The 26,415-nt window shown below is 44.8% G+C and overlaps 1 protein-coding gene across 1 annotated transcript in view; it reads left to right on the top strand.

Annotated features, from left to right (window-relative positions):
- LOC126176985 (uncharacterized) overlaps positions 1-26,415 on the top strand; it is a 1,181,096-nt gene that overhangs the window by 722,933 nt on the left and 431,748 nt on the right. Inside the window, exon 4 of the mRNA XM_049924198.1 lies at positions 13,504-13,723. Coding sequence (XP_049780155.1) covers positions 13,504-13,723 — 220 coding nt within the window. The remainder of the gene's footprint in view (positions 1-13,503; positions 13,724-26,415) is intronic.

The raw sequence follows: 26,415 nt of genomic DNA, 5'->3' as shown, positions 1-26,415 counted from the left end.
TGGACGATCAAGAACGAAGTGCTCGTATTAAGAAGGGTGTAAGCAAGGCAGTAGCCTTTCGCCCCTACTCTTCAATCTGTACATCGAGGAAGCAATGATGGAAATAAAAGAAAGGTACAGGAGTGGAATTAAAATACAAGGTCAAAGGATATCAATGATACGATTCACTGATGACATTGCTATCCTGAGTGAAAGTGAAGAAGAATCAAATGATCTGCTTAACGGAATGAACAGTCAAATAAGTACACAGTATGGTTTGAGAGTAAATCAGAGAAAGACGAAGGTAATGAGAAGTAGTAGAAATTGGAACATCGAGAAACTTAACATAAGGATTGATGGTCACGAAGTCAATGAAGTTAAAGAATTCTGCTTCCTACGCAGTAAAATAACCAATGACGGACGGAGCAAATAGGACATCAAAGGCAGACTCGCTATGGCAAAAAAGGCATATCTGGCCAAGAGAAGTATACTAATATCAAATACAGGCCGTAATTTGAGGAAGAAATTACCGAGGATGTACGTCTGGAGCACGGCATTGTATGGTAGTGAAACATGGACTGTTGGAATACCGGAACAGAAGAGAATCTAAGTATTTGAGATGTGGTGCTATAGACGAATGCTGAAAATTAGGTGGACTGATAAGGCAGGGAATGAGGAGGTTCTACGCAGAATCGGAGAGGAAAGGGATATGTGGAAAACACTGATAAGGAGAAGGGACAGGATGATAGGACATCTGCTAAGACATGAGGGAAAGACTTCCATGGTACTAGAGGGAGCTGTAGAGTGCAAAAACTGTAGAGGAAGACAGAGATTGGAATACGTCAAGCAAATAATTGAGGACGTAGGTTGCAAGTGCTACTCTGAGATGAAGAGGTTAGTTAGCACAGGAAAGGAATTCGTGGCGGGCGGCATCAAACCAGTTAGTAGACTGATGACCAAAAAAAAACTTCTTCTTTTGATGTCCTCCTTTTTCCCTCCGGCATCAGTTATTTTACTGTCTAGGTAGCGGAATTCCGTACTTTCATCTACTTCGTGACCATCAACCCTGATGTTAATGTCCTCGTTGTTCTCATTTCTGCTACTTCTAATTACTTTCGTCTTTCTTCGATTTACTCTCAGTCCGTTCTCCGTACTTGTTAAAGTGTTCATTCCATACAGCAGGACCTGTACCTCATCTTCGTTTTCACTGAGGATAGCGGTGGCACTGCGAAATTTATTGTTGATTTTCTCTCCCATTAAATTTTAATTACACTCTTGAACATTTCTTTTATCTCTGTCACTCCGTCTTGAATGTATAGTTTGAACACTAGCGGCAAAAGACTACATCTCTGTATTACACCCTTTTAAATCCCATTTCTTCTGACATGGTATTCCACTCTTATTTTTCCTTCTGGGCTCCTGTATGTGTTATATACTAACCGTCTCTTAATATAGTTTACCCCTATTTTCTCAATATTTCGAAAATCTTGTACCCTTTGACATTGTTGCACGACTTGTGCAGGTCGACAGATGCTAAGAACGTATCTTGAATGTTCTTTCGTGTAGCTTTCGTAATCAACCGCAACGACAGAACTTCCTCTCTGCTGCGTCTACCTTTACTAAATAACCTTTGTAAATTGTAATACAAGTAGTGAATCCCCCCTCTCTCTCTCTCTCTCTCTCTCTCTCTCTCTCTCCTATAAAGCCTGTTTCTTCCTCTATTTCATCAGACAAATATTCCCCTCAAAGAGGTCTTCGGTGTACTCTGCTCACCTATCCGCTCTCCCCTCTGCATTTAACAGTGAAATTACCATTGTACTGTTAAAGTTACCACCCTCGCTTTGAATTTCTCTGAAGGTTGTTTTGACTTTTCTGTTTGCTGACTCAGTCCATGCGACAGTCTTTTCTTTTTCGATTTCTTCATATTTTTCATGCAGCATTTCGTCTTACCTTCCCTGCACTTCCTATTTATTTCATCCCTCCATCATTTATGTATTCCTGAATTTCTCTAAACATCTCTAAACATTTTTGTACTTGAATCTTCCAGAATGAAATTTTTACTCTGCGGCGGAGTATGCGCTGAGATGAAAGTACCTGGCGGATTAAAACTGTGTGCGGACCGAGACTCGAACTCGGCACCTCTGCCTTTCGCGGGCAAGTACCTCCTCCTCTCATCGGTCACCTTCTCTGTACCTATGTCCTTCTTTCCAACTTCTGTGACTGCACACTTTATAGATGTCCACTCCTCTTCAGCCGAACTGCCTAGTGAGCTATTCTTTATCACAGTGTCTACAGCCATAGAAAAATTCAAGCATATCTCTTCATTCTTTAGTAATCACGTATCCAACTTCTTTGTGCATCGATTCTTCCTGATTGCTCTATTACACTTCAGCCTACTCTTCATCACCACTAAATACTGCTCTGAGTCTGCATCTTCTCCTGGGTACCCCTTACAATCCAGTATCTTAGTTCGGAATATCTGTTCGACTTTGATAGGATCTAACTGCTATCTTCGCATATCTCCCGGCCTTTTGCAAGTATACCTCTTCCTCTTGTGGTTCTTCAACAGAGCATTGACTATTACAAACTGAACTTTATTTCAGAACGCTATTAGTCATGCTCCTGTCTCATTCGTCGTACCAAGCCCATCCCCTCCCGTAACCCTTTACTCTACTCCTTCCCCTAGAACCGCATTTCGGTCCCCCATGACCATTAGACTTTCATGTCCCTCTACATACTGAATTATCCGTTCGAGATGCGCATGTATTACCTTATTTCTTCACATTAGCTTGGGACACCGCCATGTGTACCTCAACTATTGTTGTCGGTGTTGGTTTGCTTCTATTCTGATGAGAGCTACCGTATCACTGATATATTCACGGAAACTCACTATCTGCCTATCGTTCTGTTCATAACGGATCTTACACCAGTTATAACGTTTTATGCTGCTGTTGATATTGGTTTTTGAGACTGTCTTATATTTACCTATCTCTTTGCAGTCTCCTCCAGGAGATCTAAAATGGCGGTTGTTTCGGAATCTTTTGCCTTGTCACTTTCTCATCACAGGACACTTAGATTGCCGATGTCGATGCTTTCTGTTCAAAATCTAAGCGATTGTGGGGTTATAAATATGGAAGGAGCGTGTTTTGATCGGAGGCGTAACCCCTAGACCAAGGAACTTTAGGGATGTAGAAATACAGGTCACTTAGGAATGAAATAAATAGGAAGTGCAGAGAAGCAAAGGTGAAATGGCTACATGAGAAATGTGAAGAAACCGAAGAGGTAAAGATTGTCATAAGGACTGACTACGCATATAGAAAACTCGAATTAAAATTCGGTGAAATTAAGAGCAAGGGTGGTGACATTGCGAGTGCAACTGAAATTCCACTGTTAAATGCAGAGGAGGGAGCAGAGAGGTGGAAAGGGTACACTGAAGGCCTCTATGAGGTGAAAGACTTGTGTAATGGGGTGAGAGAAGAAGAAACAGTAATCATATTGAAGAGATAAGGAATCCAGTATTAGAATCAGAATTTAAAACTGAATTGGAACACTTTAGATCCCATAAGCCAAACGGGATGCACAACCTTCCAACAGAATTTCTAAAATCATTGGGAAGAAACAAAACAACTATTCATTTTGTTGTTTAGAATGTGTGAGTCTGGCGATATAGCATCTGAGAATCTGGAGATCATACACGCAATTCCGAAGACTGCAAGAGCCGACAAGTGCGAGAATTATCACACAATCACCGTAATAGCTCATGCATCACAGTTGCTGAAAAAAATAATACAAATATGAATAGAGAAGAAAACTGAGGATGCGTTAGATGTCGATCAGTTTGGCTTTAGGAATGGTGAATGCAACAGAGGAGTGATTCTGACTTTGTGGTCGATATTGAAAGCAAGACTAAAGAAAAATGAAGACACGTTCATAGCATTTGTCGACTTGCACAAAGCGTACGACAATGTCAAATTGTGCAAGATGTTCGAAATTCTGAGGAGAATGGGGGTAAGCTATGGGTAAAGGGGAGTGTACAGCATGTACAAAACCAAAGAGGAAATAATAAAAGCGGAAGACCGAGAAAAAAGTGCTCGGATTAGAAAGGGCGTAATACAAGAATGTAGTCCTCCGACCCTACTCTTCAATCTATACATCGGAGAAGCAAGGATGGAAATAAAAGTTCATGAATGGGATTGAAAATCAAGATTAAAGGGTATAAATAATGGAATTCGCTGATGATATTTCTGTTCTCAGTGAAAGCGAGGAAAAATGACTGCCTCTGCTGAATGGCATGTTGTGTCGAATGAGTACACGATATAGATTGAGAGTAAATCGGAGAAACACAAAGTAGTAGAAATGAGAGCAACGAGAAACCTAGTATCGGGACTGATGGTGACGAAGCAGATGAAGTTCAGAAATTCTGCTACCTAGGCAGCAAAATCACCAATGACGGACGGAGCAAGGAGGATTGAAATCGCATACTAGCACTGGCAAAAAGGGCATTGTTACCAAATGAAGTTCACCCGTATCGAACGTAAGATTTAATTTAAGGAAGTGTTTTATGAAAATGTATTTGGAGCAAGTCATTTTGTGGCAGTGGGAGAAGCGGAACAGAAAAGAATTGAAGAATTTGACATGTGGTGCTAGAGACGAATGTTGTACATTAGGTGGCATGATAAGGTAAAAAATGAGGTTCTCCGCAGAAAGGAATATATGGGAAACACTGTCAACAAGAAGGGGTAGGATGGTAGGGCGTCTGTTAAGAGAACATGGAGTAGCTTCCACGGTGCTTATTCAAGACGGCGCTCCTTCGCACGTAGCACAGCCAGTGAAGCTCCTACTGAAGAGGGATTTTCGAAATGATGGTTCATCGACTGTCCTTTCCCTACATCCTGGCCGTCAAGATCACCTGTGTGGCTTGTCTACGGTTATCTAATACATGCTGTGCTCTGCATTCTGATTGCAAACGTAGCTACAATGAAGGCAGTCATTGCATAACGCAATCTGAACGTGACCCCTGAGTGACTCCGAACACAGCACACTAAGCAGGCTTTATGCTAGTGTCGAGACAGCAAAAAGCCAATTTCATTGTTGCTTTTAGCATAGTTTATGGCCTCAACGCAATTATAAACCAGTGTGGTACGACAGTGCCTTGGTAGTTGGACTTAACAAACTAAAACGCAGCAGCTGTTGAATGCCAAACTTGTGTGGTCATGCACACTGGACATTAAGGCTAGTTTAATGTGCAACTCACACTACAGCCGTCGCATTGCGATTGAGCTGTCATTTGAAGCTGAATACATTTACGTAATAATGCTTGCAGCGCCATATTGTGAGGAAATGTTCGTAATTTATTTTTATTTCTGTAACGTTTCCCCGTCTTCCACAATATTCCACTCAATTTGGACGCCATTCTGAGCAGTCGTTCTCCTTTCATGGTCTTTTAAAATTGAACTCGAATTATAATCCCCCTGTATATCCAATTTAATACGAAATATTAAATATTAAATCACCTTCCACCAGGACAGCTTGCCATATATAACGATGTTCAGTATTACCTCTAAATTAATGGACTACTTCCAGACTTTAAGGTTACTGGAAAACACACTGGTGTATTAAATATTCGGTCGGTATAGTGGCACCATTTAACTAATAAAGATGCTTCTCCCCAGCCTTTATTCACTCCTGGATATGGAAAAAAGAACACATTGACACCGGTGTGTCAGACCCACCATACTTGCTCCGGACACTGCGAGAGGGCTGTCCAAGCAATGATCACACGCACGGCACAGCGGACACACCAGGAACCGCGGTGTTGGCCGTCGAATGGCGCTAGCTGCGCAGCATTTGTGCACCGCCGCCGTCAGTGTCAGCCAGTTTGCCGTGGCATACGGAGCACCATCGCAGTCTATAACACTGGTAGCATGCCGCGACAGCGTGGACGTGAACCGTATGTGCAGTTGACGGACTTTGAGCGAGGGCGTATAGTGGGCATGAGGGAGGCCGGGTGGACGTACCGCCGAATTGCTCAACACGTGGGGCGTGAGGTCTCCACAGTACATCGATGTTGTCGCCAGTGGTCGGCGGAAGGTGCACGTGCCCGTCGACCTGGGACCGGACCGCAGCGACGCACGGATGCACGCCAAGACCGTAGGATCCTACGCAGTGCCGTAGGGGACCGCACCGCCACTTCCCAGCAAATTAGGGACACTGTTGCTCCTGGGGTATCGGCGAGGACCATTCGCAACCGTCTCCATGAAGCTGGGCTACGGTCCCGCACACCGTTAGGCCGTCTTCCGCTTACGCCCCAACATCGTGCAGCCCGCCTCCAGTGGTGTCGCGACAGGCGTGAATGGAGGGACGAATGGAGACGTGTCGTCTTCAGCGATGAGAGTCGCTTCTGCCTTGGTGCCAGTGATGGTCGTATGCGTGTTTGGCGCCGTGCAGGTGAGCGCCACAATCAGGACTGCATACGACCGAGGCACACAGGGCCAACACCCGGCATCATGGTGTGGGGAGCGATCTCCTACACTGGCCGTACACCACTGGTGATCGTCGAGGGGACACTGAATAGTGCACGGTACATCCTAACCGTCATCGAACCCATCGTTCTACCAATCCTAGACCGGCAAGGGAACTTGCTGTTCCAACAGGACAATGCACGTCCGCATGTATCCCGTGCCACCCAACGTGCTCTAGAAGGTGTAAGTCAACTACCCTGGCCAGCAAGATCTCCGGATCTGTCCCCCATTGAGCATGTTTGGGACTGGATGAAGCGTCGTCTCACGCGGTCTGCAAGTCCAGCACGAACGCTGGTCCAACTGAGGCGCCAGGTGGAAATGGCATGGCAAGCCGTTCCACAGGACTACATCCAGCATCTCTACGATCGTCTCCATGGGAGAATAGCAGCCTGCATTGCTGCGAAAGGTGGATATACACTGTACTAGTGCCGACATTGTGCATGCTCTGTTGCCTGTGTCTATGTGCCTGTGGTTCTGTCAGTGTGATCATGTGATGTATCTGACCCCAGGAATGTGTCAATAAAGTTTCCCCTTCCTGGGACAATGAATTCACGGTGTTCTTATTTCAATTTCCAGGAGTGTATTTACCTTTCCATACGAGAACACTAGGGTGTTAAAGCCATTTGCGCTTGCGATGTTTTTGTTGCTTTACGTCTTTTGATTCTTCGTATGAATTTCGTTTGATGATTGTTTCGTTACGCCCTGTATAGGCTGCCGTCCCCCCCCCCCCCCCTCCCCCTTTGCTTTCCCTCTCCTAGTATTCTTGGTTCCCCTTCCCAAATAGTAGCAGTGGAACAATGCATACATTAATGTAGTGTTGCGTCCACTTTTCCGCAATTTGGTATTTAGTTTTACGTATAGTCTTTTATTACTACCTCTATACAAATATTCGATAATATAATATTATCAAGTTGTTCATTTATTTCTGTGGATGTTAGGATTGCCACTGTATCCAGATAGACACGTCATAGCCGACCGGAGTGACCGAGCGGTTCTAGGCGCTACAGTCTGGAACCGCGCGACCACTACGGCCGCAGGTTCGAATCCTGCCTCGGGCATAGATGTGTGTGATGTCCTTAGGTTAGTTAGGTTTAAGTAGTTCTAAGTTCTAGGGGACTGATGACCTCATCAGTTAAGTCCCATAGTGCTCAGGGCCATTTAGTTCTATTTGGTGTGAATGTTTTAATAGTTCCTCTAATACCTTCGGTATCTTTCCTTTCGTTGACTTTCGTAATTTACTTTTGTGCTTATGACTATTTTATTTGGCAGGCATTCTGAAAATGGGCTGCGTCCGAAATGGGTCAATACTTTTTTTTTAAATAACATGAGCAGTTCATTTTTATTCACGCATTACACTGACGTAAAATTTGCTCTCAGTGTGACACACCCCGATACTTGTCAACACTGGGGTGAGGGCAACATTCGGCCTTTGTTTGTCCTTCTCCCAAGAAAAATATATAGTCTCGAAAAACTGTCCCTCAAGTTTCACAGCGGAGTACTTGTTTGTTGCATGTCATTTATAATGAACACTATAGTGGCTTGCACACTCAAACTAACACGGAAATCTACGCCAAACAATCTTCGTGCACAATTTAGATGAGCCTGCTGGTGAACAACGCTACCAGCTAGTGGGCTACGGATTCCACTACTCCTTGCCTCTGCGCATCACACTTGTCTTCTTGTCTTCTTGTACACAGACAGTCACACTATATTTGCCTTCTTGTGCACAGACTGTCATAGATAAAACTTAAAACAATTTAATGCAATAAGATACACTGATCAACTGGTATAGGTTTGCGTAATCAGATAAAGAGATATGTGAACCGGCAGAATACGGCGCTGCGGTCGGCAACGCCTATACGGTATAAGACAATAAGTGCATGGTGCAGTTATTAGATTGGTTACTGCTGCTAGAAATGCAGGTTATCTACGTTTAAGTGAATTTGAACGATGTGTTATAGTCGGAGCACGAGCGACAGGACACAGCACCTCCGAGGTAGCGATGAAGTGGGGATTTTCCCGTACGAACATTTCAATAGTGTACTGCCAATATCAGGAATTCGATGAAACATCAAATCTCCGACATCGCTGTGTCCGGAGAAAGATCCTGCAAGAGCGGTACCAACATCGACTGAACATAATCGTTCAACGTGACGGAAGTGCAACTCTTCCGCAAATTGTTGCAGATTTTAATGCTGGGCCGGCAACGAAATATCATCGACATGGGCTTTCGGATACAAAGGCTCACTCGTGTAGACTGATGACTGCACGGCACAAACCTTTACGCCTAGCCTGGTCTTGTCAACAGCGACGTTGGGCTGTTGATGACTGTTGCCTGGTAAGATGCGTCTCGTTTAAAATTGTATCGAGCGGAAGGACATGTAAGGGTATGGAGACAACCTCGTGAATCCATGGATCCTGAATGTCAACAGGGGACTGTTCAAGCTGGTCAAGGCTCTGTAACGGTGTGGGGCGTGTGCAGTTGGAGTGATATCGGACCCTGATACATCTAGATACGACTCTGTCAGGTGACACATATGTAAGAAACCTGTCTAATCACCGGCATCCGTTCCTCTTCTTTGAGCACTCCGGCGGACTTGGCCAATACCATCTGGACAATACGACACCCCACACGTCCAGAATTGCTACAGAGTGGCTCTATGTTGTGTACATAGTTCCGCGTAGTCAGCGCGTACACAACTTTCCCACTAGAACGCGCCCCGCTAAGCGCAACAGCGCAGGCGCAGCGCTCGTCCGTCTCCGCACTACGAGATGACGGTGCCATAGAGACGGACCAAATTCTGCTTCCACCGATCCGCGTATTAATATGTAACGCCGCCAATGAGATTGCTGCTAACGTAGAGCCTTTTCTCCTCGCGGATCACACTCGCGCCGTGATACATGAACGCGCGAGGTATTGTAACGAGTGTACAGACCTCCGATTAGTCAGTCTGCATTTGTCCGCAACAGTCTGAACGATTTCTACGTTTGTCTGCCCCAGTCTATAGTCAAGTTTCAGTCTGCACCCAATACCCTGTTCCTGTTCATAGCCATGAAGATAAATGTATAGACACTTTTGTCAAGTATCAGAGATATGTGTGAGAATAAGATTAACGAACCAATACCAAAGGAACTTCAGATTGTCAATTGTAAATAGCTTCCAGAACCAAGTTAAGTAATTTTTATGCTTGTTATTAATTTAATAAATGTGTGTGAAAATTAATCAAGTTCTGTTTAAAGTTGGTCACCGTCAATCTGCTGATCTACGCGTGTAAGTGGCATTTCTATCGTCTGACCTAACGGTAGAAGATAAACACGCCACTAAAAGACCACGAGACATATTGCTGACACTCGCCTACTTCATTAGAGCGACAGGTCAAATAATCTGATGGTGTGTTTACTGAAGGTCTTACAGTACGCATACCATACTCTAGGAACCCTCTTCTGGGTTGAAACACTTCAACTGGCCACCAAACACCCCAGACATGAACATTATTGAGCATATCTGGAATGTCTTGCAACGTGCTGTTCAGAAGAGACCTCCACTCCCTGGTACTCTTACGGATTTATGGCCATCCCTGGAAGGATGCACTACTTCAGACATTAGTCGAGTCCATGGCACGTCGTTTTGCTTCACTTCTGCGTGCTCGCTGGGGCCCTACACGATAGGAGGCAGGTGTACCGGTTTCTTTGGCTCTTCAATGCACTTCACCGTGCGGAATTGATAACAATGAAAGTGAGGTTATAAGTGAAGGAAACTGTGATGAGCCTGTCGTGTTAAGATAAAGTGGGCACATCTTTTTTAATGGGAATGTTCTAGGTTTAGAAGACAGTGACTTGTTGAATTGTTCAAGATGTGACTTGTTGAATTGTCTCAAGAGTTATGTACAATCACCGTGTCAGCTGTACTGCCTTTAGCTGTGAAACACACAGTTTTTCGGCGGCTGGGGCGTCAGCAGCAGCAGCGGGGCATAAATTAGCGCGACCTGCCTGGCAGCGGTGGGCTTCGCCGAGGCCCGCCCTGGCCGCGGACCAAGTCCCCAGTCCCCCAGTCCCCCGGTCCCCCAGTCCCCCAGTCCAGCGTCGCTGCCCGCGGGAAGCCGGCCAGCTACGCTTGTGGCGCATTGCGTATCGGGGCGCAGCGTGTCACGGCAGCATTCGCCGGCATACGTGCCCGTCCACACGTCTGCTCTAAATTCTGCTACAAGATGTCTCATACAGGACAGAGAAAGCTCAGGTTTTTGGCCACAGTTCAATACGAACATACAGTTTGAACATTATAACATGCGGCAAAGCGTAGGTTACACTTCTGAGACCAAATGAAATGAAGGCGGCGAGCCGCACGTTCTTATTTTCTTTGGCGCTCTTAAGACTCCAAAGAAACCATATGATCGATGTCCTATGCTACAGAGACTGATGACCTTAGAAGTTAAGTCGCATAGTGCTCAGAGCCACTTGAGCCTAATCTACAGAGGCTTTCACGCATGTCTGTACGATTAAAAATGTAAATGCTCGCATTATCAAAAATCGCGAAAATTTTTTGACAGAATACTTCAAACTTTATACACAAGACCCTGATGAATATTGAGACGGATATTTTAATGTATGTAAATTAAAGGAAACACTGTTACTAAAATTGTCTTAAACCCTTTCTAACTCGGGCATTTCGTACTTGGTCATCCACACTTATTATTCCCTCTTGAGTCTTGTACATATACACCTTTTCCCCTATAGCTTCGTGCTATATTTCTATGAATATCGATCATCTTGCACCATTTTAAATTACCGAATGTTCTTTTTTAGGTCGAAAAATCCCATTAACATGTCTTCATTAATCTTTACCCTAGTCTCAATTATAAACTGCAACATCTGAATTGCCTCTCTGGCGCCTTCACCTTCCCGAAGCCAAACTGTTAGTCATTTAACACATCCTCAATTCTGTTTTCCATTTCTCTCTCTCTCTCTCTCTCTCTCTCTCTCTATATATATATATATATATATATATATATATATATATATATATATATATATATATATATATATATATATATATATGGTGAAACACTGTTAGAAAGCAGCACAGTTGCATTTATGGCATATCAACTTCGTATTAGAATTTTTTTTTTATCTCATCAGTCTTGTGACTGGTTTGATGCGCCCGCCACTACCTCTCTATGCTAACCTCTTCACCTAGGAGGTAGTAACAATTGCAACCTAAGTCTTCAGTTGTCTTCAGTTATTTACAAGATGTGGTTCAATTTCTGTCTTCCTCCACAATTTTTACCGTCTACGGCTCCCTTTAGTACCATGGAAATTATTACGTGATACTTTGGTTCAAATGGCTCTGAGCACTATGGGACTTAACTTCTCAGGTCATCAGTCCCCTAGACCGTAGAACTACTTAAACCTAACTAAGCTAAGGACATCACACACATCCATGCCCGAGGCAGGATTCGAACCTGCGACCGTAGCGGTCGCGCGGTTCCAGACTGAAGCGCCTAGAACCGCTCGGCGACACCGGCCGGCTTACGTGATACTTTAAATGATGTCCTGCCATCCTCACCCTTCCTCTTGCCAGTGTTTTCCATACATTTTTCCCTCGCTTTTTCTACGGGGAACCTCCTTACGTCCTTGTTCCTTACCTTGTCGGTCCACATAATTTTCAACAGTCTTATGTAGCATGACATCTCAAATGATTTGATTCTTGTCTTTTCCGGCTTTCCCACAGTCCATGTTTCAGTATCATACAAAGCTGCACTCCGAACGTACATTCTCACAAGTTTCAGCCTTAGATTAAGGACTATGATTGATGCTTGTAAACTGCTCGTGGCTAGCAATACTCTTTTGCCAGTGCCAGTCTGTTTTTTATGTTCTCCATACTCTGTCAGTCATTGGTTATTTTGCTGCCTAGGTAGCAGAACTCCCTAACTTCATCTATCCTAATGTTAAGTTTCTCGCTGTTTTTATTTCTGATACTTGTCATTACTGTCGTCTTTCTTTGATTTACGCTCAATCCGTTTTCTGTACTCATTACACAGTTCATTACATTCAGTGGATCCTTTAATTGTGTTTATTTTCACTGAGGATAGCAACGTCATCAGCGAATCTTATCTTTGATATCCTTTAACCTTGAGTTTTAATCGAACTCTTCAACACTTCTTTATTTCTATCGTTGCCTATCCGATGTACAGATTGAAAAGCAGATGCGGAAGGCTACATCCCTGTCTTATCCCCTTTTTGACATGAGCATTTCGTACTTGGTCATCCGCACTTATTATTCCCTCTTGGGTCTTGTACATATGCACCTTTTCTCCTATAGCTTAGTGCTATATTTCTATGAATGTCGAACATCTTGCACCATTTTAAATTGTCGAATGCTCTTTCTAGGTCGACAAATCCTATTAACATATCTTCAATATTCTTTATCCTTGTCTCCATTATCTGAATTGCTACTCTGGTGCCTTCACCTTTCCTGAAGCCAAACCGATCGTCATCTAACACATCCTAAATTATTAATTTTAATTTTAATAATTAACAACCTCAGTTGCACTGTTTGCCTAGAATTTACCTAGGTTTCAGTCGGGATAACCCAACCTTCTTCAGAATAACAGTAACTACCGTCTTTCCATAGTGGACTTCGTCAAGCTATAGCTACAAATCCATAAATTATCGTCAGACTATAAAACGTATCTGGAACTTCGCGACCGCGGTGCGGCAGCCACTGAGTTCTAGTACTGCACTCGTGGCTGCTGCATCACAACGTCTGTGTGCTTAGCAAAGCTAAGAATGGTTTTCACATTCCGATACTGTTGGACATCTGTCACCTGGCGTTTGGGTTCCTTTCACCTTTCAGCTCTTATACGTACAGCAGCAGAGTGACTCTGAGGGGATATAACTACTCGCTGTGGATCTTTAGACGTACTCAGTTGTGTACACCCCACCCGCCACTGACAGTTATGGTTCCTGCCGTACGCATCTTCACTTTTGACTGATCTCTCCACAGGTGTCGTGGGTGCGCCGGCGTCCTGGGTCTGAGGAGCTGCAGCTGCTGACGGTGGGCCGGCAGACGTACTCTGGAGACGAGCGGTACGCCGTCAGCTTCCAGTACCCGGACAACTGGAGGCTCACCGTCAAGGACTCCCGACCTGCGGACCAGGGCGACTACGAGTGCCAGGTGTCCACGCACCCGCCTCGCACTGTGCGTTACAACCTCGTCATCAGGGGTGAGTTTGCCTCAACACTCCTACCTGTATTTCTAAGAAACGTGTTGCTGTAGTGTCCGTAACACAGTTTATTGGAACAGCACAAAACAGAACAGCACAAAATACCCTTGAGTGTAAATTGACATTAATAACTACAGAACAGCGTACTAATCAACAGAATGCATTTACAAGTCCAGCCTGAGAATATGTCAATTCGAAAGCAGTTCTGTAACTATATTGACATCCCGGTAGCGTCCACGAAATATCTGGCTGGAGCAAACAGACTGGTATTCTAGCTTAGGCAATGACGCTGCTTGACCAATAGTTTCAGGATGCAACAAAGACAAGTACTGTCACAGCGCCGCGAATGATGAAGCTCGCTGACTATACTGATATCCTCTTAGTCTGTGTCAGAGATGGTCATAGCATGCCCGACCTTGTGAGAAATCAGGAACAGCCATTCTTCTGTCAAGGGATACGGAGCTGATATTTGAATTGTTGTGAGAACAGGGTCATCTCCTCCTCCAGAGATGCTGAATACTATCGAACTGATCCTGCCTGTTGTCAGAAGTCTCTGGATGCTTAGAAAGGGGTGCAGAACAGATAACGGAGCGTTCCGCCGGTATACATACACTACTGGAAATGGAAAAAAGAACACATTAACACCGGTGTGTCAGACCAACCATACTAGCTCCGGACACTGCGAGAGGGCTGTACAAGCAATTATCACACGCACGGCACAGCGGACACACCAGGAACCGCGGTGTTGGCCGTCGAATGGCGCTAGCTGCGCAGCATTTGTGCACCGCCGCCGTCAGTGTCAGCCAGTTTGCCGTGGCATACGGAGCTCCATCGCAGTCTTTAACACTGGTAGCATGCCGCGACAGCGTGGACGTGAACCGTATGTGCAGTTGACGGACTTTGAGCGAGGGCGTATAGTGGGCATGCGGGAGGCCGGGTGGACGTACCGCCGAATTGCTCAACACGTGGGGCGTGAGGTCTCCACAGTACATCGATGTTGTCGCCAGTGGTCGGCGGAAGGTGCACGTGCCCGTCGACCTGGGACCGACCACAGCGACGCACGGATGCACGCCAAGACCGTACGATCCTACGCAGTGCCGTAGGGGGCCGCACCGCCACTTCCCAGCAAATTAGGGACACTGTTGCTCCTGGGGTATCGGCGAGGACCATTCGCAACCGTCTCCATGAAGCTGGGCTACGGTCCCGCACACCGTTAGGCCGTCTTCCGCTCACGCCCCAACATCGTGCAGCCCGCCTCCAGTGGTGTCGCGACAGGCGTGAATGGAGGGACGTATGGAGACGTGTCGTCTTCAGCGTTGAGAGTCGCTTCTGCCTTGGTGCCAATGATGGTCGTATGCGAGTTTGGCGCCGTGCAGGTGAGCGCCACAATCAGGACTGCATACGACCGAGGCACACAGGGCCAACACCCGGCATCATGGTGTGGGGAGCGATCTCCTACACTGGCCGTACACCACTGGTGATCGTCGAGGGGACACTGAATAGTGCACGGTACATCCAAACCGTCATCGAACCCATCGTTCTACTATTCCTAGACCGGCAAGGGAACTTGCTGTTCCAACAGGACAATGCACGTCCGCATGTATCCCGTGCCACCCAACGTGCTCTAGAAGGTGTAAGTCAACTACCCTGGCCAGCAAGATCTCCGGATCTGTCCCCCATTGAGCATGTTTGGGACTGGATGAAGCGTCGTCTCACGCGGTCTGCACGTCCAGCACGAACGCTGGTCCAACTGAGGCGCCAGGTGGAAATGGCATGGCAAGCCGTTCCACAGGACTACATCCAGCATCTCTACGATCGTCTCCATGGGAGAATAGCAGCCTGCATTGCTGGGAAAGATGGATATACACTGTACTAGTGCCGACATTGTGCATGCTCTGTTGCCTGTGTCAATGTGCCTGTGGTTCTGTCTGTGTGATCATGTGATGTATCTGACCCCAGGAATGTGTCAATAAAGTTTCCCCTTCCTGGGACAATGAATTCACGGTGTTCTTATTTCAATTTCCAGGAGTGTAGATCAATATAAGCTTAACATTTCAGCAAGTCTAGTAATGTATCCATTAAAGTTGTTTCTCGATTTCCCTGTGTTGACCGACTTGCAGGTAGATGGACAGCCATGTCAACCACTGATAACCGCACACTAGCAACACTTTCTACCGCTACAGCAATTTGCCAGTCTCAAAGCTATTTTCGTCTTTCTATAGTCGTTCCTACTGCATAAAGTCGTGTCGGTAGCAAGCAACAAGTGCTTTCTTTTTCACTGGTATATGGCGCAGGCACCGACTGGCACCAGGACTACGGTCACACGTGTTACCCACATTAAATAAGGAGTCGGTGATATCCCTGGATGCCTGACGAAGTGACGGAGCTAAACGAAACCTCCCGTTGCAAAGTGGTTGCAGTTTCGGTGCACATGATGTGTAAGGAACTGGCATATTTGCATTATTTCACAGTCTTCTATTCCCCAGAAGTGTAGCTCAGTGTGGACAGGGAATTGCAGGGAGGGCTTCTTCAGGAGATGTGCAACAATTGTTGGAAACTTCAGATAATTTGTTTTAAGGGTGTAAACCTTGTGCATAGCTTACAGTTGAAATGTTGTTTTATAGGTTGGATGATTGCTTTTTGTGAGAGGTATAAAAAGTGGCTGAAGTTAATTTTGCATCGTTATCCATCACATTAAGTGTGGAAATGCCTTCGTTGTTGAGAACCTGGAACTGTGCCGCAGTTGCTGCTTCTGAGCTTTTGGCTCCGATTCTGAGAAAGCATGGAAGAAGAGAATGTGGGTCAACAGTTATAAGCTACATGTGATTCACAAACGGGCATTTAACGAACAAATGAATACATTCACATGGATCTGTAGACCTGGTTCCAGGAGAAAAGCCGGGGGTTGAAGGTACAGACCCTGCGAGAGTGAGTCAATTATTTCACGCTAGACAAAGTCTTAATAACGTGTCAGCATACTCATATAACTAATTGTCTAAAGGAAACAATGCTGTTCATTAGTGAAGGTTGGACTTGTTACTTAGTGAGAGCTGGAGTCTGTTGAATGGAAAGGTATTCTTCGATTTCCAAGCAGTTGGTAACGCAGGAAAGAGAAAATCATACTACTGGGTCTGACGGAGGTGACGTTCTTTTATCTGAATCTTTCCTCATCCGGTGATGACTTTTCCTTTCTTCGCCATTTTTTTGCTATTTCAGAGGCAACGGAAACATATGTAAGAGGCAATTTGAAAATGTAAGTTACACATTTTTATCTTGGGTCAAGTAACTTATATTGAATGCTGCACTACTCTTCAAAGTGATGTATGAGGAGCAGTGAAATAAACGGAACATCCGCAATGATGGGACCTTGGAGTGGTTCGATTCGAAAGTAATCACCACATCCGTTAAAACAATTATCCCACTTTATGACAAGAGCGTCAACTCCAGTTTCGCAGAACGTTGTCGGCCACTAATGGATCAATAACCACACAAAGTCTTCCACTTCCTCGTCCGAATGAATGCGGTGTTTCCCAACCAAATCGCTAAAGCAATGGAGACTGATTGGAAGACTTGGGAGGGGGAGGGGATTCCCATAGGACTAGGGAAGCATGCTAAAAGAAGTCGGCCATGCCTTTTCAAAGGAACCATCCCTACATTTGCCTGAAGCGATTTACGGAAATGAAGGAAACCCTGAATCTGTATGGCCGGACGCGGGTTTGAACCGTCGTCCTCCCGAATGTGAGTCCAGTGTGATAGCCATTGCGACACCTCGCCCGGTTCGGAACTTGTGTCAACAGTTTTAGATTTCTTTGGGAGATGTGGGACGTATCCATTGGCGGCCCTCGGGCTGTGGGAATCCCGTCTCACGGTATCATTCTGTTGCACAATACCGCTCCTGCACTGCCAATCGGACGAAGAGTTTTATCGATTATGCTCGGAAACGCTGCTACATCCTACATACAGCTCGGATCCTTCATAGTTCATTTTCTCTTCTATGTCGACCTAAAGAAGGATGTACGTTGGCGTTGGTTTCAGTCTGACTAGGAATTGCAAATGTTGGTGAGGTTGAAGATTCATCAGCAGCCGACCGCTTTCTACGAAACAGGAACTGATCACTTCGTCTCCCATTGGTGATTTATTTTGAATGGAACCATTTCTAGACCTGGTTGTGGCGAGTTTTTGGTTTTCATTCAACTGACCCTCATACTTACATGGCAATAGCTTCGACCTAGTCACGAAGTGTCTATAAACAACAGACAGAACGTTTTAATAATCTTCCAATCACTGGAAGATACACTACTGGCCATTAAAATTGCTACACCACGAAGATGACGTGCTACAGACGCGAAATTTACTCGACAGGAAGAAGATGCCGTGATATGAAAACGTTTAGCTTTTCAGAGCATTCACACTAGGTTGGCGCCGGTGGCGACACTTACAACATGCTGATATGAGGACAGTTTCCAAACGATTTCTCATACACAAACAGCAGTTGACCGGCGTTGCCTAGTGAAACGTTGTTGTGATGCCTCGTGTGAGGATGAGAAATGCGTGCCATCACATAAAAGTGGGATTGTAGCCTATCGTGATTGCGGTTTACCGTATCGCGACTTTGCTGCTCGCGTTGGTTGAGATCCAATGACTGTTATCAGAATATGGAATCGGTGGGTTCAGAAGGGTAATACGGAACGCCGTGCTGGATCCCAACGGCCATGTATCACTAGTAGTCGAGATGACAGGCATGTTATCCGCATGGCTCTAACGGGTCGTGCAGCCATGTCTCGATCCCTGAGTGAACAGATGGGGACGTTTGCAAGACAACAACCATCTGCACGAACAGTTCGACGACGTTTGCAGCAGCAGCTCGGAGACGATTGCTGCGTTTACCCTTGACACTGCATCACAGACAGGAGCGCCTGCGATGGTGTACCCCACGACGAACCTGGGTGCACGAACGGCAAAACGTCACTTTCACGGATGAATCCTGATTCTGTTTACAGCATCATGGTGGTCGCAAACGTGTTTGGTGACATCGCGGTGAACGCACGTTGGAAGCATGTATTCGTCATCGCCATACTGGCGTATCACCCGGCCTGATGGTATGGGGTGCCATTGGTTACACGTCTGTCACCTCTTGTTCGCATTGACGGCACTTTGAACAGTGGACGTTACATTTAAGATGTGTTACGACCCGTTACTCTACCCTTCATTCGATATCTGCGAAACCCTACATTTCAGAAGGATAATGCACGACCTCATGTTGCAGGTCCTGTACGGGCCTTTCTGAATACAGAAAATGTTCGACTGCTGCCCTGGCCAGCACATTCTCCAGATCTCTCATCAGTAGAATGGTGGTCGAGCAACCGGCTCGTCACAATTCGCCAGTCACTACTCTTGATGAACTGTGGTATGGTGTTGAAGCTGCATGGGCAGCTGTACCTGTACACGCCATCAAAGCTCTGTTTACTCAATCCCCTGGTGTATCAAGGGCGTTATTACGGCCAGAGGTGGTTGTTCTGGATACTGATTTCTGAGGATCAGTGCACCCAAATTGTGTGAAAGTGTAATCACATGCCAGTTCTAGTATAATATATTTGTCCAATGAATACCCGTTTATCATCTGCATTTCTCGTTGGTGTAGCAATTTTAATGGCCAGTAATGTATAAGTACCCTCCATGGTCACGCAACAGTTCGTTAGCCACTGTGTTAACATCCCCATCGTTGCAAAATCTGCGATTGCTGCTAATAATTTCCTCAATTTCCTGGACACTGTTGTCTGTGGTCGATGTCGATGACGTTCCCGATCTGAATCACGGACGCCTGTGCGACCTTAGTCAAATATCTGGGATTATTTCACCTCAGCTGTACCAGACATTGCATTTGGCCCATTTACGGCCAGAATGTCAATGTGAATCTGTGTACAACTTAGGCTTTTTGCCTACAGGTAAGTACTGTCCAGCACACTTTAAATTTTGAGTACGTTTCCAGTTGTCACGCCATTTAACTCCAACATTGTTATACACCTGTTACTTGCACACCGACGGAGCCGTATTTGCAGAAAACGCAGAACATGTACTCTCTTCTGTCAATGCGCCTCTCATGTTACGCAGTAATCTGTAGTGTGCGGCAGCATGTGCAACCATCTCCTTTCAGTACCCTCCTAAGAGGAAAGAGGCTACTTTTTGTTGGTCGAGGCAGGAGTAAAGTCCAGGAGGAGGGGCGGGGCTGGTTTAGGATAGAGAGCTCTAGATTCGATATTGGTGCCGATGGTGGAAGAAATCTTTGTATTGCGGGCGTTGCTTCATTGTGTACGGAAGAGCAATGCGAGGCTCAAATGACGACAACGAGGGCTTGTGTCTGCCGTTCAAAACTACATTCCCTAGAGAAACTAGAGGCATTTCAAGACTGCATGAATGATTTTTCTCAGAATCTGAGTAGTGGTGTTGTACTCGATTCATTTTAGATATATTTCCAGCATAAGCCACTCCATCTTATACCCTGCCAAGGAGCAGTGCTGAAGCTATAACCTAAAGCATTACTTGTTACTATCTAAAGTGGTTTACCGAGGCAATATGGAACAATGCAGGTTGTGGATTTCAGTTTACATTCCAAGAGTGCAGATAACCTGTTCACTAGCTGCAGACAACTGCAATTTGTAGCTTTTTGAGCAAAATGAGTTTAATTGAATCAATAGGTACGTATACAAGGTACGAGAAGTGAATAATTATCGATTTGTCCCATAAAAACGCGAATTGGGATAGGTTCATTTTTGTGATTTGGACATGAAAACTGAAATGGTACGGCGCGTTGCTTGTTTAAAGTGAACCATAAAAAATTAAATCTTTTATTAGAAACATTAAAAGTTCTGTAATGTGTATTTTAATCCTGTCTGTTATAGTGTATTGAAAAATAGCTCCACTGTCGTCAAATGGTCTTACGGGTTACGACCGCTGACTATGGAGCCACCTAAAAGAGTGACACACAAACAAGAATCAAATGGTTCAAATGGCTCTGAGCACTATGGGACTCAACTGCTGTGGTCATAAGTCCCCTAGAACTTAGAACTAGTTAAACCTAACTAACCTAAGGACAGCACACAACACCCAGCCATCACGAGGCAGAGAAAATCCCTGACCCCGCCGGGAATCGAACCCGGGAACCCGGGCGTGGGAAGCGAGAACGCTACCGCACGACCAAACAAGAATCGGCTGAATAATTTTCTCTATAAAAGGTAGCAATCAGGCTGAAACCCATATGATCCCGTTCTTCGCAGCTATCGTTGTATAGAGAAAATACAGAAAAGAACAGCAACTGATGGCGAAATCCGTCGTTTTGTTACAGTTGATCTACATTTCAGCTATTACAAAGTCACCTTCGCAAAACAGGAGAGTAAGGAACAAGTATACGACAGCTGACAATGTTTCGTAAGTACATACTTCAGTACCACATGGGTAAACACCATATAACAATAGGTGACATTAGTCCCAATTATCACTCAGTAAACAATACTGGTTGGTGTAGAGCATACGGAAGTCTAATATGAAGCAGTTGTCTACATGGCTGTACATGAAGAAAATATGATGTCCGAGAGGCCTGATGCCGTCTTTCGAGGTACTGGTGAATAGTCAAGTGATAGTAAAGTTAAGTATATTTAAAAATAATACCTACCGTCATTGAGGGGGCTACATTTACAGTTACACACATGTGATTTGCTTTCCATGGTTTGATCATTATTTACGGTTTTAATGGTCAGTGCACTTTGAACTAGTGTGATTTGTTGTTATATAGTACGTAACTGTGTGTTTCTTACCTTTGCACAGACGATACATTGTCAGCTACCTTACATGTATTTCCGATTCTGTTGTTTTTTAATTTTTAGCAAAATAGATATATAAAAGTTGAAATCTCGATTTGCTGCAATAACACGACGGATTTCGTGATCGACTGCTGTTCTTTCCTCCATTTTCTTAGTGCAGAAATATTTACGGGAGTGCTGGCCACACCGAAAGAAGCACGGTTAACCTAAATCGAGGGGAATTTAGAGGTATGAGTCTGACAAATCCTTCATCATATAACAGTAGCCACCTTTGAGGTAAGAGAAAAAAACCTCTGCGTATGGTATCCGATGGGAATCAATGATAGATTGAGCACTTATCGCCTTAAAATATCCTCATAATATGAGACATCCACTCGCTTCGTCAATTACGAGGTCGAGTGCTACCTACTGAATGTGTTGGATTCGATGAGCAACTTGCTGTTACTGTTAATTGTCCAGTTTCGCCATGACACTGCGAAAGGCATGAGCGATAGAACAAGCTCCAGTAAATTCTGGTCAAATCAATTGTGAAACTGTAGCATGTGCACTGAAATCTGCCACGCATCCTGAACATGGTTAAAATATACCGATCGATTCCAAGGATTGTTTCTCGTCTGCTTGGTACGACACTGCCGATAAATAAGGTTTAGCAGCCCATGAGCAATCGGACCAAACTGATAAGATGCATCTATTTCAAATATGTAGACCACGTCGCAGTGCTTATAAATTAATAGGATTTTGCGTTGAACTTCAAGCAGAATCGAGCGTCTTTTGAGAATAACAACATAAATGATCAGGCAAGAAAAGTTTTTCAAATAACCAGTGAGAGGAATGCGTCCATACAGACGTGAAAATCGCTTCATCGGCTCGGAATAAACAAGTCGGATTTTTTAAAAATAGTATATTTCCAAATGTCTGCGTCGTTCTTCTGGAAACTAAGTGAAACATAGAAAACTTTGGCGACTTAGGTTTGCATGAACATGAAGGGTTGATGTGAGCTTTCAAGGATAAGTGGTACAGCTGGGCCACTTTTTTATATTTTCTGGAAGGAGCAGGTTATGTGTCAGGCGTGGTGGGACTGCAACCCAATCAATATACTGACGTCTGACTGCACTGAAGATGCCACCCTGCTGTTTGTATTATGAATACATGCCGTTTGCCTATACTGCCATAATGCCAAAGTTTTGTTGACAGTTTTGTAAATTCAGTAAAATCAAATGGACTTAAGGATGTGTCAAATGATCAACAAATTCGAAGACAAAATTCCATCCATCAGTATAATTTTACAATAAACAGATCAAAGTCATCTGAACAATCATTGAAAAAACTCCAACCTGATTTCCGTTACAAAAAGCGTCATGAAACAGATACACAAAAATGCATCTAGATGTCTGACACCAGTCTGCTGTACAATATTGGAACACATTTAATACTCTCAGAAGCCGAAAGTCTCTGTAGAAATAAAGAAGTTAAATGCAGTTCACTTCATGTGTGGATCTATGGTATCGATGTAACTTCTAAGTGATGACACCATTAAAATAACCCGTAGGCTGTCACTTCTATCAAACAAGATGACCTTTATTGCATCATGTATATGTGACATTACTGGAATGTTTTGGTCTGTGATGGGTGCGACGTACGAGAATTTGAAATGGCCACAGGCCGAAACCATCCAATAATGTCATATACACACAAGGAACAATAAAGATCATTGAGCCATGTTGCGGCTCGCTTCGGTTCCGTTGGTAGGTTGGCATCGTGTAATAGGGATTGTGGCGTCTGTTTTCTTCTTGTCTTGACTGGCGTCACCACGTTTGCTAGCATTGTCTGTCCACGAGTGGCAGCAGCAGTGGGTATCGATATCTAGTACCATGGTACTATCTTTGTGAGGACGTTAAGGTTTCCTGGGTAGGGTGTGTAGGGAGTACGGTTGGAACAGAGCAGGATTGAGGTCCAGCAGCGCCAGGACATGCCGGGACTGCTGGTAGCATGCAGACACTACCGGATCGAGGGGCTGTAGTTGTCAGGGCCACAGCCTCGTTGTCCACTTGACTTATAAAGTTTGAGTTGAGTGGACAATATTGCAGTAGTGGTTATTATGAGATCACGCCATTTGTTTGCACGTTGCTGCTCACAGGGTCAATGAGACGAAGAGCAAGGAGTGGCGTAATTAATTAGCCATTCTCAACTTCCTACTATTAATCATTGAATTCGTTGTGCTTTTGGATGAAGTACAACCAGCAGTATTTTTCTGCCTAGTTGCCGCTAATGTCCCAGTTACCTGTCCTGGAGGTTAGCGTATTTTCTTGGCAGTACACCTTTCATCGCCTTGCCACTGCTGTCTGGTAAGGCATGTAGTTCGACAGCCTCCTTGATTGTGGTTTGGATATTTCGTTCTTTTTGGACTAGCTTAGTTGTAGTGGTTCCTTCTGCTTCTGGATGTTCTAGACACCAGATTCTGACGACGCAGTGCTGTTCACCGGTTCCGCCTTTTTCTGTTATACCATCGTTGTGTTGGTTACTAGGTGTGAGGTAGATTTTGCAAGAGTGTTGGTCTGCGTTTAAATTGTCACTAGTTTGAGTTGCCATCTGGTTAAGTGAATACAAATGTTGGCTGCTTGTCTCACTGGTTACGAAGTTGAGCGACCTTTCCAAGCCAGTCATTGGAGCACTGTCTGAGACCCACTTCTCTCTTGGTTTCATCAGATTGTGATGATACAGTGAACTGTGGTGGTGTTCTTCATTACAACGTGGGCTGGATGTTTAACTTGCATGGGGGAAATTCTCAACAACATTCACAGCGCCCGAAGGAGAGGAGGTGGTAGACCACGGTTAGTTGCGGCAGCAGATGTTTGCTGCATTGTGCAACGGACAAAAAACTACCAACGTCAAACAGACAGTGTAACTGCAGACTCTTTTAGCAGCACTCCAAGCACACTGCCTCACCCCCCGCTGTGGGACGGGGACTGCATGTGGATGACCTCTATGCTCTCTGACCAGTACATTGTGTTCCGTTGACACTCGCTCATGGTTTCCGACGGTGCCAAGAGAATTGTGGGATCTCCTGCTGGTCTAGAACTTCAGCAGTTTGTCTCACTAGTTCTGGACGTTCGCTCACATGGCTGAGGTAGGATCACGTAATGCACCCGGGAACAATGTCACTAATGATCGTTTTGTTGGTCCAGGTGTTATGCCATGGGGATGAATAATGTTTAATGGACGTTCTGACGTCCAAATGTTTCAGCATGGCAGATTCACCAGCCAATATTATTCTGATACTGTACTTCTCCCCCATGTGCGTATTTTCACGGGTGCATTTTGATCTGACCCTCATTGTTATTGTTGACAGTGTGCGACCGAATCGAGCAGCGCGGGCTGAGAAGCTGTTTGAACGAGAGGATACTCTACGAATGGGCTGATCTGTCTGTTCCCCCAACTTAGATCGCAACGAGTACATATGGCATACACGGGGAGGCATACTGCACTGCGTCGACAAGCGCCAACGACCTACCAGAAGTTGTCATCCACGCTGATGAGGGAATGGAACATCATACCACAAGATCTCCTTAACAATCTTGTGGCCAGCATGGAGTGCATTCCAGATCACGTATAATTGTGCGTAGTAGTCAAATACCCCATTAACAAACATTCCCTGCCCATTAAAATAGCCTTCCCGAGCACGGGGTCCCGGGTTCGATTCCCGGCGGGGTCAGGCATTTTCACCTGCCTCGAGATGACTGGGTGTTTGTGTTGTCCTCATCATTTCATCATCATCCAAGAAAGTGGCGAAATTGGACTGAGCAAAGGTTGGTAAATTGTACGGGCGCTGATAACCACGCAGTTGAGCGCCCCGCAAACCAAACATCATCATCATCATCTTAAAATAGCCTATCCACGGGGCCACAAGAATCGAGATGACATGCTTGTGACTGTTTTTTTGTTGTGGATTTCAGTCTGAAGAAGAGCGTGATTTAGCTCCACGCGCTACTCTCTCTTGGGCAAACCCCTTAACCTCCGAAGAACTACTGCATCTTACATCCATCTGAATTTGCTACTTATATTCATCTCTTGCCCTTTTTCTGCGTTTTCTATCCGAACCGATCCTTTCGTCGAGTCAAATTGTGCCACAAATAGCTTTTCAGTAACTTCTCATTAGTGATTTTATCTACTCGTGAAATCTTCAGCATTCTCCTGAAGCACCGCATTTCAAAAGCCTCTATACTCTTCTTGTCTAAACTGTTTATTATCCTTGTTTCACTTCCATACATGGCTACACTCAGTACAAATACTTTGAGAAAGTACTTCATAACACGTACATCAAAATCCGATATTAATAAGTTTCTCGTCTTTGGAAACGCTTTTCTTTTCATTGTTAGTCTACATTTTACATCTTTAGTAATACGGGAGTCGTGAGTATTTTGCTGCGCAAATAGCAAAACTCATCTACAACTTTCAGAGTTATTTCACAATCCAGTTGCCTCAACATCACCTAATTTTATTGACTACATTCCATTATCCTTATCTTAGTTTTACTTCTGTTCATCTTACATCCCTTTTTCAAGACCCCGTGCATTCCGTCCAAGTGCTCCTCGAATTCCTTTGCTGTCTCTTACAGAATTACAATGACATTGCAAAGCTCAGAGTTTTTATTTCTTCTCCCTGAATTATAGTTCTTACTCCCACTATTTCCTTGCTTTCCTTTACTGCTTGCTCAGTGTACAGATTGAAAAGGATCAAGGATAAGCTACAAACTTGTCTCATTCCCTTCTCAACCACTGATTCACTTTCATGCTCTCGAATGTTTCTTGTGTAGGTTGCAAACAGTCTTTCGCTCCCTGTATTGTTTCAGAATTTTGAAGAGAGTATTCTTGTCAA

The sequence above is a fragment of the Schistocerca cancellata genome, chromosome 3 (genome assembly GCF_023864275.1).
Source record: "Schistocerca cancellata isolate TAMUIC-IGC-003103 chromosome 3, iqSchCanc2.1, whole genome shotgun sequence".
In the NCBI taxonomy this organism is placed as follows: domain Eukaryota; kingdom Metazoa; phylum Arthropoda; class Insecta; order Orthoptera; family Acrididae; genus Schistocerca; species Schistocerca cancellata.
This window is presented reverse-complemented; position numbering and strand designations above follow the sequence as displayed.